Below are 15194 nucleotides of genomic sequence, written 5' to 3' on the forward strand. Positions count from 1 at the left end.
ATCTCTCCATATAAGGCATATAATTCTTAAATCTGTGATCACGCTTCAGTAATTCACAGCTACCAGGGGATGCTAAGTAGTGCTGAATGCCACACAAAGGAACACACTTAAAACACTTTCTAATGCAATGCTGCCTCTTTTTTTTCCTTTTTTTTTTTTTTTGGCAATAAATGGGCCAAATTAGCCTGCACTGAAGTTTATGCCATGCAGAAATACAACTTTAACGTATAGTATTCTCAGGTTTAAGTTGAGTCTCCCATCTTCTCATTGCCTTCTTTTACAATGTGTGTTGGAATACTTGCACCCATGCACGCAGAACTTGACCTACCACGTTTTCTATAAGGACAAAATTCTCTCTGTGCTTGTGGAGTCCTCTGATGTGAAGGAGATGCTAAACCAGTCAAAATGAATTACTTGGAATTTCTTCCTGTGAGTTCTTCCTCCATGACAAAGTTAAATGGTGAGTGTCAAGTTCAAAATGAAAGGAAGAGTGTAGCATTTGCTTAAGGTAAGTCCAGATTAACAAAGCTTGTGTGAGACTTGATTCACTCTGTACAAAGAACAATTTCTTTGTATTTGCGTCCAGTTTAAAGCACAACCAGTGGCAGGTGATTCAGCAAAAGGAGTTAGCACAAGAGCTCAGTTTTGTCTTTGGTGCTTGCTCCTGGTGTAGATGTAGTTGAATCTTGGCTTCTGGATCCTTTGAAAGCACAGCCAGAATCTGAGGTATTCCAGAGTGTGTTACTGCCCATAGAGGGTGTGGGGTCCCTCTCACTGGAGATATTCCAGAACCATCTGGACACAATCCCATGCCATGTGCTGTGGGATGGCCCTGCTGGAGCAGGGAGGTTGGACCAGATGAGCCCTGTGGTCCCTCCCAGCCTGCCCCATCCTGTGACTCTGTGGCACCAACACTCACATGGCAGCACTTCCCCTTTTATCAAAAAAAAATAAAAATGTTTGAGATGTGCAGAATTGTAAGTGTCTCATACACTGGTGAGTGTGAGAGCAGGAATCCCAGTCGGAGAGATGTTTTGGCCTAAGAGGATGGAATTAGCTTGGATGATGAGAACTAGAAAGAAGAGGTAAGGATGGCACAAACACACAAATATACTAAAGATATTCAGAAGGAGAGAAACTGTTTATTGTCTCAAGCCAGTTTGTATTCAAAATATTATAGAAACAATATGTCTTTATCATGTCAGAATACTTGGATTTTTTTAAATGAAATGAAAATGGTAATGGAAAAAAATTATGCAATTATCACAACTGAAGATGTGATTCAATTTTACGAAATTGATCCTTCAGTGGCCAATAAAGATTAGATGAGAGAAAACAAATATACAAAGTTGATTAAATGAGGTACAAAAAGTATGATCAAGACAATATTTATTTTGTTTGTTTTCCTCCAGCTCTCTTCAGAACTGTGTCTCTGGACAATGTGCTGCTTCAGTCATGTCTATGTTAAGGCAAGTGAGGTAATGAATTACTTTCACTTTTCCAATAAGGAATTTTCCTTTCGCTATCTTCTGAAGTAAGTCTTTAACTTGCTATAAAATTGTACTGTGGATTCTCAGAGATGAACCTGACAAAAGAACATAATTTTTAACTGCACTCTATCTGATCTTAGTTTAATAGGGCTATAAGCAATCAGTTCATTTGTCCGTTGTTTAATGAGAAGGAATAACATGTTTTTAGAGGAAAGGAAGCCGATGGACTAAGCTGCTACAGGATAAACATTCCATTGCCCTTGCATTTAGGTATGTGATTGACACTTGGCTCTGTGTGACACTTCAGACACCTTTTAAAAAGGGCACAACACAATCAGAAATGTTTGACAGAAAGGCTCCTTTTGGAATCTGTGCACCATGAGTCATCTTTTGATTTCTGGACTTCAAGAGATCACAGGGGACAGCAACTGGTGTCTGTGGTAGGTTCTACTACACAGGCTGTGCTACCTGGCAGAATGTTGCCATCTGTGGACTCTCAAAGAATAAAAAAATCTTCTAGTGAGGTGAAACCTTCTGTCTGCTGGTTTATCTGTGAAGTTTCAGAAGAAAAAAAAAAAAAAAAGTAGTGTTTAACCAACCCAGCCTTTAAGTACTGGTGAGGCACCACAGTGTTTCAAATGATCCCTACCATTCACCTTGTGATTTGTCCATATTCTAAACATCCTGCCAAAAAAACAGGTGATGAGTCACTTCTGACTCATCTCTCTGGATCAGCAGAACCCTTTGCACCTTGAATGAGATCAAATTATCTTCATTTTAATTGCATATAAAACAAAAGGTAATGCTTAGCTTAAAATGCAGGTATCAATAGCAAAAATACTGAGGATAGGGTTGACATTAATTATTGCATATGAGGAGCAGAGTGCAGATTTTGTCCCCTGTGCCAGTCAGATGTGAAGATTTGCTCCTATATATAGTCATTCAAATGGGCTTAGCATGCCTCTTACTTTAATCATGCCATTTATCCTACTAGAATTTATTAATCTGTAGTACTGCCAGTTTATCTGAGTCATATCAACTCAGCTTTCTTTCAGTCAAAAAAGTGGATAAGTAAGCCCCTCTATCTTTGAGAATGGGCTTGTAATAATTTAATTGAATTCATCATAATGAAGTCACTACCAAAATACTGTTTCTAATTTCAGATGCCACACCCCAGGAAAAACACCTGTCCTTTAGACAGATTGCAGAATTGCAGCATAGACCAGGGAGACTGATGACATGGCCTGAAAAGAAGGAGAAAGATAAAATTAATTAAAAAGTTTTTTTTCCTAGTCTAGAGAAAATGAGACTGGAGGGAGATAGTCTAAGGTTGCCTTATGAGACTGTTTCAAAGAGTAATCAGAATAATGTTTTCAGTGTTTATAGTGCTTAGGACAAGAAGTAACACCTTTAGGTTGCAAGGCTCAAACATGACTGATTGTCTAAGGATTGAGAGGGCTGTGACTCACTGAAATAGATTGTCTTGGGCTATTAAGAAAGTCTCTGCAAATGAAAAAGAAGTCTGAAAAACACCTTTTAGTAAAACTGTTAGTGGAGCAGATGAGTGAACTGCATAAGTTACTGAGATCCTTTCTGAACCTATTTTTTAAATGCTAGGGTTAGAATAGAGGTCCGATATGGAAACTTTGAATACCAAGAGGAAAATGTGCACAGTTATAGAAAGAATAATAATCAAACCAGAACCAGAGGTGTCAACTCCTTTATTTCAGTAAATATTGAAGCTTTTTTATTTTAAATGTGTTTGACCAATAATTCATCTCCCACCAGAAAGTCTTTTTATTCGTTGAGAGATCTAGAATCTTCTTGAAAAAAAAATAGAGAATATTTGAACCTTAGCCAGAGATAATAATCTGTCTAATTGTCAGATTGTGAATAAATGGAGAGGCGGTAGCCAAAATGTTTTGCAAAAATATGATTATCTAAAGCTAGTTTGCTAAAGCTTGTTGTATTTTAAATATTTGTCAAGATATCTGGGCCTTTCTAGAACTTAACAAAGTGCATACTTAAGACATTGGGAGGTGTTGGATGCTTTAGAAGATGATGTAATTCAGATACTTACCAAAAGTGACTAGGGATTTTTAGACAAATTTTAGCTCTTAGCACTAAATTTAATTCCAATCAGCAATGAATTATTCTTCCAGCCTCTATAGAATCATGAAGTTCATTATGGCACAAAGAACTTGAACACTTTATAGATTATACCTAGAATTTGTGGTGAAGTGAGTGTAATATTAAGGTATGTTGCATTTCTCTCTACAGTGTGGCAGTTTAGACTGTATATTCCTTGAGAGAGAAGTGGTGTGTCTTTACAGAATGTAAAATAAAACGGAACAAGAGCTGAAAAGGCCCTGAAGTGGCTTTATAAAGCAATTTTTATGCTTCCAAAAAAAGCAGTTAAATTAACTTCCTAAACTATATCATCTAAAGAGGGGTCATAAGTACCAATGTTTTTCCTGGAAAAATTAGGCCTATAAAATTCTGCTGTGGTGCATGTTCAGCATTATTTTATTATTTTAAATTGAGCTTATTGTGTAAGTTGAAGAGAACCAAAAGGATATTTTGACTCCTTAAATGGGGGTGCCTGTGGAGAAAGGAAACTTAATCACCTGAGAATAACTGGAATTCTTTCAGATATTTTATCCTTAGTGATTCTATTTTCTAGCTTTCATTCTTTACTGATATGAAACTGTACCTGTATTAGTGAGGGACCTGAATAATGATTTTGGTGAGGGTATAAATGTCCATGAGACATGGATGGGTGGATCCTGTTGTCTGGATGCTGATGGGCCCAATGTGGATAAGCATCTGAACAAATTAACTGTAATGTAAAAAGCTTTTAAATACAGAATATTTTTTCATTACACAAATTAAAAGTATTTCCTTTAAATACGTTTTGTTTTGTTTTGGTTTGGTTTGGTTTGTTAATGAGTGTAGAAAAGGAAGTCAGCACTTGAAAACAGCAGCAGAATAAAGAGTAAGTTTATTCTGTTTTCTGGAATATTGCTATAGGCTGGTCAACATCACATGTAAAATTTTTGGCAAGCAGCCATCTGCTGCAGTAAAATGTTGGATTAGATTGCACATTCCTGATATGCTCCCATTATTTTAATGGGTTTAATCTATTTGGAATGTTACTTATTCGGAAGAATGTAACAAATGTAACTTCCCCTGAAGCCTGGCAGTCTTCCGAAGGAAGGGCCACTCTCAGTGTGGGTTCTGCCTAATTCTAATGACATGGAGAGGGGTTGACAGCCTTCAAAAATGCCTGAAGGGATAATCTAGAATGGGGAGAATCTGCTGATGCTCAATTTACATTGTTATGGAAGGACAAAAGAAGACAGAAGATTTCCAGAGCCATGGTTTAATTTGATCTTGATTAGACAGAGGGTTTAAATTATCAGGCTCAGTGCCAAAAAGCACCCAACACCTGGGACAACTCGTCGGTAAGAAAACACATAGCAACCTTCTGTGTGTACCTTCACAGAGCAATTTATACTGAGAGCTCTCCTTCCAAACTCTTACTGAATAGTCCTCTGATCTTGGCCAGGTTATCCTGTGTTTTCATCAGTCCAACTCTCTTGGCCAAAGACAAATTCTGATCTGGCATCTCCCCCATTATGATCCCTCCCTCCCCACCCCTCGTTTATCCTGAACCTTTCTGTTTCCATATCTGGTGCGCTGTTGCAAAATTTACACAATCTAATTTTCACTCATTTTTCAAAGGGATTTTTGCTGTTTTTCACTGTTTTTTTCTCCGAGCCTTGCTACTTTTCTCATTAACTTGCTACCTTCATGATGGCATAATCTGCCTCACCCACTCTCTAGAGATTGCACAAGCCCTTAAGCTTATTCAGGCTAAACACATTCTGGATACATATAGAATATGTATCACAGCAATAGTGAAACTATTTACTTTCAGAGAAACAGTAATGTTTCTTGAACTTTCATGAAACCTTGCTTTGTATAGTTAATTTCTGAATTAATTAAATAATGAACCTCCCTGCATTTGTTAGGTTCATACCAAGGATGTGTTCATCAGTATCACTGAAACTGCTGGAAGTTCAAGATATTGAGTGGTAATGAGTGAGATTTTTCTCCAGCATTTTTTCAGTGTCATATATGACATGCTTGTAGTGCTCCCTTTGCAGTCTCTGGGGATGTTGACATGGCCAAAAACAACCCAAAAACTTAAATGTAAGGACAGAGGATTGGAAAGGAGTGTTTAAGACACCATGGTGGTTCTGACTGCAGCTCTTGCAGCAGTGTTATGAGGATAAACTGGTTAATACATCAACCTTTAATCTCAAAACAATGTTAAATAACAGCCAGCTGCTATCTATCCTAGATATTTCAGCTGGAATTCTCTGAACATCCCACCAGGAAACTCTGAACCTCTGGCTGGCTACTGTAATCTATGTTTATAAAGTGGAGAAATTCTAGAGTACTAGGAAAACCTACTATTATGTCAATATTTCAAATTATTAAATTGGATCATTAGGATAATTCTAAGTCAGAGGGAAAATAATGAAAAAGTTGATAGAGAATGAAACATGTAAATATGACTAATACTGATACAGATTTAGAGAAAAGACAGTTTGTCAAAGGTATTTGATTGCTTAAATGAGACCATAAGTTGGCAGGTAATGGTAAAAGTTTGGATTGATATTCTGAGGCTTTTATAAGCCATTTTGATTTAGAAACCAGAACGACATATAATCAATATGGCTCTCATTAAATGGATTAAAGACTAGCCCGGAGTTAGATCTCAAAATACCTCAGCAAAAGGGAATTATAACTGGTCAGCAGCATTCTGAGCATGGGCCCCTGCAAGGACTGGTTCTTGATGTTTTTTAATCCTGCCCCCCACTTCAATTAGCATTATTTGAGCCATGTTGTAACCGAAGGATGGCCTGGAGTTCTTGCAACCCAGAAAACAAGACTAGGTACTAAACACTGGCTGTCTGATCTAAGAGCACAGGGCTGGGAACAGGAAGAATTGCCATGAGTCCAAAACTAATGCTGAACTCCTCAGGGCTGCTTTGTACCAAAGTCCCCTAAATTCAGTAGATTCCACAATTTCTCCTTAGGCATTTCACAGGCACACACCATCTAGTTGGTATCCAGAAAAGCCTTGATCATGACTCCTAACCCCACTGCTTGACAATAGCTTAGGAGTGGTTTATTCAGGTGGATTTTTTTATATTTTTATTCAGTTATTGCCCAACGCAGAGCAATCAGGTTTGCCTCCTTCCTCTCTTTTTCGGAGTTTTAAATCTTCTCTACAAAAGGCACTTTTTCAGGGAGTGGAGGAGCCTGCTCAGCCTCTTCAGAGAAACAGGAGCTTGCGTTTGAGCTGCTCTCTGTGAGACATGTGGATACAATAATCTGGACCTGCTGCATCTCAAGTCATGCGACTGGGCTGGTGTTAGCTCTCTTTGCTTTTTCTCTTTTGCTCTTTCAAAAGCAAGGAAGCATTTCTCCTCAGCACAAGCTGAAAACATCAGGTCAGCAGACAAACAGCAATTCCTACCTTTCAACTTCCCTGCAGCTCCAAGTTGCAGCACTACCTGTGCAAAAAGCCAGGTCCAGCACTCAGCCCTGTCCTTAAATAGCTGCCTGCTTGTTTTGCTCTGAGCCCTGTCTGGGGGCCCTCTCCCCCCACACAGAGGGGACTAAATACTGTGTTTGGAGTTTCAGCTGCTCCTGCAAACTCTGCAGACCTTTATCTACCAATAACCACGAAGCAAGAGCCAGCAAGAATAATGAATGAAGCTGGCAGAAGTCAAGTGTAGACCTTACACCTAAAATCTATGCTTAAAATTAGTTTTAAAATCGTTTTCTCCCCATCCTATGGTGCTTGCCCTCCCCCCCCAAAAAATCTCTCCTTTGGTCAGAAGGGTGAGCAGTTTATTTTCTTTACTTGTAGTATAGGTGCATGTGACTCTGGTAACATAAATACTGTCTTTTTCAGACTATTTAAGCAGAGATTAATAATTACATAGTACTTTGTGGTGGGAGGCAGGGGAGGACCTGTGTCTGGAAATGCAATATACTGGAGAGAAAAAAAGCCCTGTGGTCATCAGAAGTATGGCAATAACTGAGCACTTTTTGTATGATGCTAAGTGAGAAGCAAGCCATAAAAGATCTTAAAAGTGAATTCATGGTTGTCTGATTCACTAGAAAATTATGACCAACTGGGAAGATAGGGCAAGGAGAAAGAAGGATTAAAATACTTTAATAGACAATCTGTTTATTAAGGCTGGAAAATATAGTTTATTCTTGGTTACAGATATTTAAATAGGCACCTTTTAAAGCTCTTTTAGCTATGAAAATTTCATGGATAATTATAAAGGATGTCTTAGCTGGAATAATGTAAATGATATTTCCATGGATTAATTCAAGCATAAGCATTTTGAACCATATTCTCCATGTTTATGAAAATACCTTCTCAAAGTAAAATGACTAGCTAAGTAATTAAATATTTTAAAACTCTGTTAGATTCGATATAGTCTGAAGTGAAAACATCAGTTCCACACAGGATGTGTTCCACACCTTTGGCTCAGGTTTCTTTTGTATTGTTTTTTTTTTTGTTTGTTTATTTTTTCTGTGAAAACCACGTAAAAAAGAAACTATTAGTCCTTTAAATTTTTGTTCTTCTGGCTTGAACACGTTTAGGAACAGAAGGCAAAGTGGATCCTGAGCTGCAGCTTGGAGCACAGTGCTACACCTCAGCCTTCCCTTCACCGCCTTCCGGCACAGATGAGGTATGGCTGTGGTTGTAAGGTCATCCCTAACCTTGGCTTCAGCTCTGGGATCACTCCATGAGGAAAATGCAGGTGAAATCGTTGTAGCAACGAGGTGAAAAACAAAAACATTTCCATTCGAGCCAGCTGCTCTCCAAGACAATGTCTTCTTCCTGAATTGAAAATAAGGTTTTAAAAGATTTAAGGTATCTTCAGTCGCATTTTCCGCTCTTACGATGAATAGGAATGGTCATTTCTGTGTTCTAGGAGTGGTGGAAGTATTTTGTAAGAAGGATAGGTAATAACTTACACTAAGAAACCGATTTTAGAGAATTTGTTGCTCACAAATGCCATTGAAACCAATTCTGTCAAATTGATTTAGATGCACTTGTTACTTTCTGCATCTTGTCTTGAAGAGCTAATCTAGACAGAAGATGCTTTAAAAAAATGACATTGTGAATTTTAGCCTCTCCCCCCTACTAATTTCTTAATTATATCTACTGCTAGTCATTATTAACTGGCAATTATTAGAATTTTGTAAGGAGGATTTTTATTAATTTATATATAATACTGAGCTTATCTATACAAAAGATGTTATGCTAAAATTTGTTATCTCCAGAATGCGTTATATTGAATATCTTTAAATTGAATTATATTGGATATCCTTAAATCAGAACTGAGGACATCATTCTGTCCATTTGTTGCCATCCCTTACACTTCACACATCTCTGGATTTGTGAAAAGGAACAGTGGAAGGAATTGCTCTTACCTAGGGAAAAAGGAATAAACGCATCTTTCTTGATAAACTGCCCATTACTGTCCAAAAACCGCTCAGGAAAAAACACTTCTGGATTGCTCCAGTATTTTTCATCAAAGTGAACAGAGTAGAGGTTTGTGATGACTGTGGTGCCTCCAGGAATCGTGTATCCACGCACCACAGTGTCTTTGGAAGTTGCATGGAAAATCCCCAGTGGGACTATGTTACAGAATCTCAGAACCTCGTGTAGGACAGCCTCAGTGTAGGGCATCTTGCTCTTCTCTTCCAAGGTGGGCATTTTGTTTGGGCCAATGACAAGATCGATTTCTTTTTGAACTTGCCCTGTTAGGAATAAAAGCTGAGGTTTATTTTGTAACAGCCTTTATGTTTTAATTTAAGCTAAAGTATTTGTGTGTATATATATATCTACATTTTAAAAGAATACTGAAACATGGTATACCTTATATAGAAACCGGTAGTTTACAAGCTTTTAAATTTAGACTCTATATTCCTATCCATGGTTAGTGTTATTATCCCCATTCTGAAAAAATGGTGAAATTGATATTTGAGCAATATTTTTTGGTCAGAGTACCAGTAGCAACTTGCCAAGTTATCTGAGCCTCTCATCCTCCAAATCTTGGAAGCCCCAACTGAACCAAGCACTGCTAAGGTTTTGGCAGGAAGGGTGAACTGGAGGCAGTGAAACCAGAAACGTCTTCACTTCTAGAATCCAAACTTCTCCTCAAAATGTCTGGGCTAACACTCAGACATCTATTGCTGTCTTACTTCAGAATAACCGTATTTTATTTTTAAATGCTATATCTGCTCTTCCAAAAGTATAAGTATTCCTGTCTACCATATGTAAATCTCTTGTGAACTGGGGCACTTAAGATAAAAAGAATTGTACCTAAATTGCTAGCCACAACCTGATTTACATTTTTGCTGAGACTTGTAGGGTTTTAATTCAGTTTATTACTTCCATATTTAATTACATTTTCTTATTATTTATTAACTACACAGATTAGTACATCTGCCAACAACAGATCATGCATCACAATGCTAAACTTAAATATATTAGAAATACTTAAAAGTATTAAAGCTTCACAAAAATGTTTTAACAAAATAATGTTAAAATTTTATCATAACACTTGACTTTTGATAGCCTCTTTGTCTCCATTTAAAACAAGCTTTCCATCTCTGTCCATGGTATATTTGGTAAATGATAAAATAGAATAATATATACAGAGCCTTTCTTTGGTGGTGATTATAGATCAATCATCACTTTGAAAAAGCATTTTAAATTTCCAACAGGAAAGCGAATCAGCTCCTCAAGAATGTCAAATTTCTTACCTTGAATGTTTGGATAAAGAGCCATAAATAACACTGCCCATCTTAAAACATTTGTTGTTGTTTCTGTTCCAGCTATGATGAGTTCTCCAACGGAGAAAATTAAATTTTCTCTTGAATATGTAGATTCTGGGTCATTTCCATTGCAATCCATCTCATCAAAATATGCATCTACGAAATGTCGAGGTGACTGAGGCTTCCTATTTTCAGAGACACGTTCAATAAGCTCATGAAGGAACTCATAGACTTCAGCTGCATTTTTAAACAGCTGCTGGTGTTTCCCAAATGGCAAGATACCAATCCAAGGAAAAGCATTATATAAAAATACAGAAGCACTAGCAGCTAACTCAACGTTTTCACTAAAAATCTCAATCATGTGCTGAAATTCAGTGTCTTCGTATGTGAAACGTTCTCCAAAAATAATCAAATTAGTAATGTTTGAAACAGCACTTGTTATCAAGTGCTTGAGATCAAAGGGTCTGCCTTTGTATGTATCAATGGCATCAAGAAAAAACAGAGATTCTTCTGAAATTTTGTGTTCAAAGGACCTTTGACCATATCCAAAAATTCGAAAGGTATTTACAGCTAATTTGCGGTGTTCTGTCCATCCTCTGCCATATTTACTGTTCAGTAAGCCTGAAAAAATATTTTGACACAGTATTTTATGCAATGCTTTATTTTTCTTCCCCCATAAGATAATAAAATTATTCAAACAAGACAAAAAAATGAGACTAAATATTTCAGACATCTTGCTATGGAACATAGCCTATGAGTGACAATCTTTTCCAAACAGTATCTTTAAAGAAGCATCGAGTATTTTATGAAAGGATATCAAGTAGATAAAATGGCTAAAGCAGATGCTTCACGTGATTTGTTCATCTATGGGACAAGAATTACAAAAGACATTGGCACTCACCTCCCATGTTTGTCAGCTTCTTAAACAAGGGAAGAGAGGGCCTGTCTGCAAAAATTTCACTTTGATGGAGGAGGCATTCCTTCACTGCATCATAGCCATTCAGCACAACAGCAGATATACCCCCGAGATCAAGGCTGAAAATCTTTGAGGGGGGGAAAAAAAAGAATAAGAAGTGTTAAATGCTATTACAACCCAATCCTGAGCACAAGGAGGGAAAAAGTGAAACAACACGAAACGTCAATGTGAAATGCAGAGTTGAATAACCTTCAGCAGGGCACACAGGTGACCAGAGGTGGGACAACTGTGGCATTACACAGGAGAGTCTGTGATATGCTCATTTGTTTTGTTAAAATATAAAATTAATTAGCCCACACTACATCCTGTGCTTTGCTGTGCACCTAAAGAAACCAGCTCTCCAAATTAAGGACTGGGGACACTTTCATATAGTCCTTAGAGAGGAGTGAGAGCCAAGGGGTGACAGCCAGCAACTGAGAGCAGAGCCCAGCTAGGCCCAGCTCCCATTTCCACAAGGTGCTTGGGAGAAAGGTACAGTACAGCCTGGAGAAGGCATATACAGGATAAAAACAATAAAAATTAAAATGTGAATCTACATTTTAAAACTTAAACCTGAGCCTGAACTCAAGACTGAAACCTTAGATCCCCTTTCCATACATTCCCCCAGCATTGGAAATCTGTTTTTTTGCCATCACAAATTTTCAGATTTTTCTCTGTATCACAGCCGATGACCTACACAATACGAATTTGTGTTAGCCTAATTATACATTCTGTGACAACTGAGTTGTCCCCCAAAGGGTTGTCAGGCACTGGAATAGGCTGCTGGGGAAGTGGTGGAGCCACCATCCCTGGAGGCATTCTGAAAGCTGTGTAGATGTGGCACTTGGGCACATGGTTTAGTGGCAGACTTGGCAATGCTGGGCTAAGGGTTGGACTTTTTCAACCTAAATGATTCTGAGTCTATGACTATTTTATTTTAGCAAACTTGGTATTTTCACAGTTATAAAGGCTCTTTTTTTTTATGCGTCAAGAAGACCCTCCCAGGATATTTCTGCATACTACCATTTGTGAGTTTTGTATACTTTGGTCTAGCTCATTCATCTTTATTCCTGTATCGTACATGATTATATATTTTTAAACACTCTGTATTTTCCCAGAGCCTCCCAAATCCTCAAATTCTGCAGGATCCTTCTGGAGAGCAGATGACTACAACTCTGTACAGCATTCCAGGCAAGTAAAAAGCTTGGCGTATTTCACAACACATTCCCCTACCTGTTTCCATTCTATTCGTCCTAGCATTTTGCTTGAATAAAATGTACTTCTTTTTTTTTTTTTAATTATTATTATTACCACCAAGTTATAATTTGGTGCTGGATATAGTTCGGAGATAACTTTTACGAAGCTCACAAGAGGAGACTGGCTGCTTAAAACGAGATGATGGGAAAGAAAAAAAAAAAAAGAAAAAAAAGGAGAAGAAAAAAAGAAAAGAAGGAAGAAGAAGACCCGTTGTTCCAGAGCGAGCCTGGCGGGCTGTAAGTATCTCAGACACTGAAGGCACTCGGAGGCGCAGTTCCGCCGGTGCCCGGCGCTCCCGCTCCCGGCGCTCCCGCTCCGCTCCCCGCACCCGCCCCGGTGCGGCAGCTCCGCGGGGCTCCCCGTGCCCGGGCCGGCCCTCCCCGCTCCCGCGGGGCCCCGGGGCGCCGGTACCTGCCCGTGGATCTGGCTCTGCCGCCGCAGGTAGACGTGCGGCTGCTCGGCGCCCAGCGCGGGGATGTTGCCGAGCAGCGGCAGCCCCGCGGGGCCGGGCGGGAAGCCGGGCGGCCTCCTCTGCTTCAGCAGCTGCCGCACCACCAGCGACAGCAGCAGCGCCAGCGCCGCCGCCGGCAGCAGGAGCCAGGGGCCGCCGCCTGCTGTCGCTGTCGCTGTCGCCGCGCCCGGGCTCGCCCCCGGCTCCGCCGCCGCCCGCATCGGCCCCGCCGCCGCTTCCTCCTCCCGTTCCCCGCCCCGCCGCCCCGCATTGGCCCGCGGAGGCTCCGCCCGCCGCGTCAGGAGCTCTTCTGCTAGCTTCTTCGGATTTTTTTTTTGTTTGTTTGTTTTGGTTTTTATTGGTTTTTTTTTTTTCTTTTCCCTGGAATATTCCCCAGTGTTGGTTTACGCGGTGTTGAAACGCAGCGCTGGCTGCGCGCTCCGCGCGCCGACCACGGCGAGTGAGGGGCGGAACCCGCGGTTCTCCGCTCCTTGGGAAGGCTCGGGGGAATCTCAAGCGCTCTGCTTCGAGATGTCCGTCCCAGAAAGAGACACGTGCGTGTCTCCTCTTCTTTGGGGAGCTTGGGCCGATGAGCCCCGCGGCGATTCCCCCTGGCTGATGTGCGCCTTACAGACCTCTGGTAGCAGGTGGGGACGCGTGGGATGCATCCAGGTGTGATGCCCGCGATTCCCTGCCCCCGATTCACTGACCCGCCAGGGCGGGCGGCAGCAGGAAAGGGCCCGGAGAGCACGGCGGGGAATGTCCCCGGCCCGTGTGACCAAACAGCGCGCACATCACACATACAACGTGCAAAGGCTGCTGTTACCTAGTGGGGCGATGGCTCAGGAGCGAGGGGTTGAGCTGCAGAAGAAGCCAAGATCGGTAAGGCAGAGGTCAGAGAGCATTGCCGCTGTGCCCTGCGACGCTCTTGGCAAAAGGCTTCATAAACAAACCCGGATTTGTTTCCATGCACACTGGTTATTATGATACCACTATTTTACAAGAGATTTTAGGAGTAACAGAAGAATTCCTGGCCCGTTACAATTTCTGTGCCGCGTGTTTCTAACTTGAGATGTTCTTCATGTTGAATTCATCTTAATAGCTGTACATAGATTTTTAAGAACGTTGATACGACCTAAACAGATGAGAAATTTATGCCGATGGAGCTCATTAATAACCTGTGTCAATGACAGCATCCTGTATTAAAATCTTACCAAGTTTGTCAGAATGCAAAGAAGTTGCTTGAACCCTGCTGGAGGCTTATTTTTTTTTTTTTTTTTTTTTTTTTTTTTTTTTTTTTTTTGCCATTCTTCTTCCAAGTTATTTCTTCATCCTTTATTTCAGTGTAATACTGCCTGATGTCTTATTTGGGTCATATCTGCAAAAAAAAAAAAAAAAAAACCCTCCAGTATTTTCCATGTCAGTGCCTAAAGAATTCCCAGGAAAGGGCAGGAGATTCAGGACCTCAGCTTGGCTCCAGTCAGAGGAAGAATTAAGAGAAATTGCCAAGGAGTAAAGTAAGATGTGCATGTGCTTAAGCATCTGAGAAAACATAGGAAGAGGTACTTTGATTTGTTTTTAAATTTTATCTTCAATGTTCTGTTATTTAAGTGTTTAATACCCAAAGGTTTAGATTATCATGATTTCCACTGCATCTGTGTAAGAAAAAGGTGATTAACAGTTTTGGCAGCAAGCATTTTGAAGGGGGAAAAAGGGGGAAAAAACAGTATAGGAAAGACCCAAGAACAGGGGGCGAAAAGATACAGAAGAAGAGTCTGAATATTTGACTAAAAAGGAATGAATAGACTTGTAGTGGGCAGAAAGCCAACAAGATTTGACAGCTATCTCCAAGCAGAGGAGAGAACAGTCAAAACTGACCTTACCATAGTGTTTGAGCCATGGGGATGGAGAAGTGACGGTGATATTGACCTCTGTAACAGAGGAAGGAAAACCAAAGAGCATGATTGCAGAAAAATAAAATCCATTTTGGCCAAGCCAAATGCTAAAAGATGGTGAATCAACCAAGACTAAAGGTCCAAGAACCTCTAAAAATGCATGATTAAATAGAGGTAAAAAGCACCAGCATGGACAAAGATGACTGAAAGTTGTCAAAAGTAAATGATAAATAAACCCTTGTAGACAGATGAAATCACTTAAG

The 15194-nt window shown here is 39.9% G+C and overlaps 1 protein-coding gene across 1 annotated transcript; it reads right to left on the reverse strand.

Moving 5' to 3' along the window:
* Positions 1-8018: 8018 nt before the first annotated feature.
* On the reverse strand, positions 8019-13382 carry LOC134044817 (vitamin D 25-hydroxylase). Its single transcript, XM_062494245.1, has 5 exons — positions 12997-13382; positions 11275-11416; positions 10362-10994; positions 9024-9353; positions 8019-8427 (listed from the first exon to the last, which is right to left on the reverse strand). The coding sequence occupies exons 1-5, from the start codon at positions 13255-13257 to the stop codon at positions 8252-8254; spliced, it is 1542 nt and encodes a 513-aa protein (XP_062350229.1). The 5' UTR covers positions 13258-13382; the 3' UTR covers positions 8019-8251.
* Between the last annotated feature and the right edge of the window lie 1812 nt (positions 13383-15194).

The sequence above is a fragment of the Cinclus cinclus genome, chromosome 6, assembly GCF_963662255.1.
Source record: "Cinclus cinclus chromosome 6, bCinCin1.1, whole genome shotgun sequence".
Classification (NCBI taxonomy): domain Eukaryota; kingdom Metazoa; phylum Chordata; class Aves; order Passeriformes; family Cinclidae; genus Cinclus; species Cinclus cinclus.

What these genes read in the sequence shown, in the direction of transcription:
- LOC134044817 (XM_062494245.1), bottom strand. Translation starts at nt 13,257, where the DNA reads ATGCGGGCGGCGGCGGAGCCGGGGGCGAGCCCGGGCGCGGCGACAGCG. An exon ending in TCTTTATCCAAACATTCAAG is followed by an intron (nt 9,354 to 10,361) that starts GTAAGAAATTTG and finishes TATTCCTAACAG; the next exon opens with GGCAAGTTCAAAAAGAAATC. An exon ending in GTTTATTCCTTTTTCCCTAG is followed by an intron (nt 8,428 to 9,023) that starts GTAAGAGCAATT and finishes TTTTCAATTCAG; the next exon opens with GAAGAAGACATTGTCTTGGA.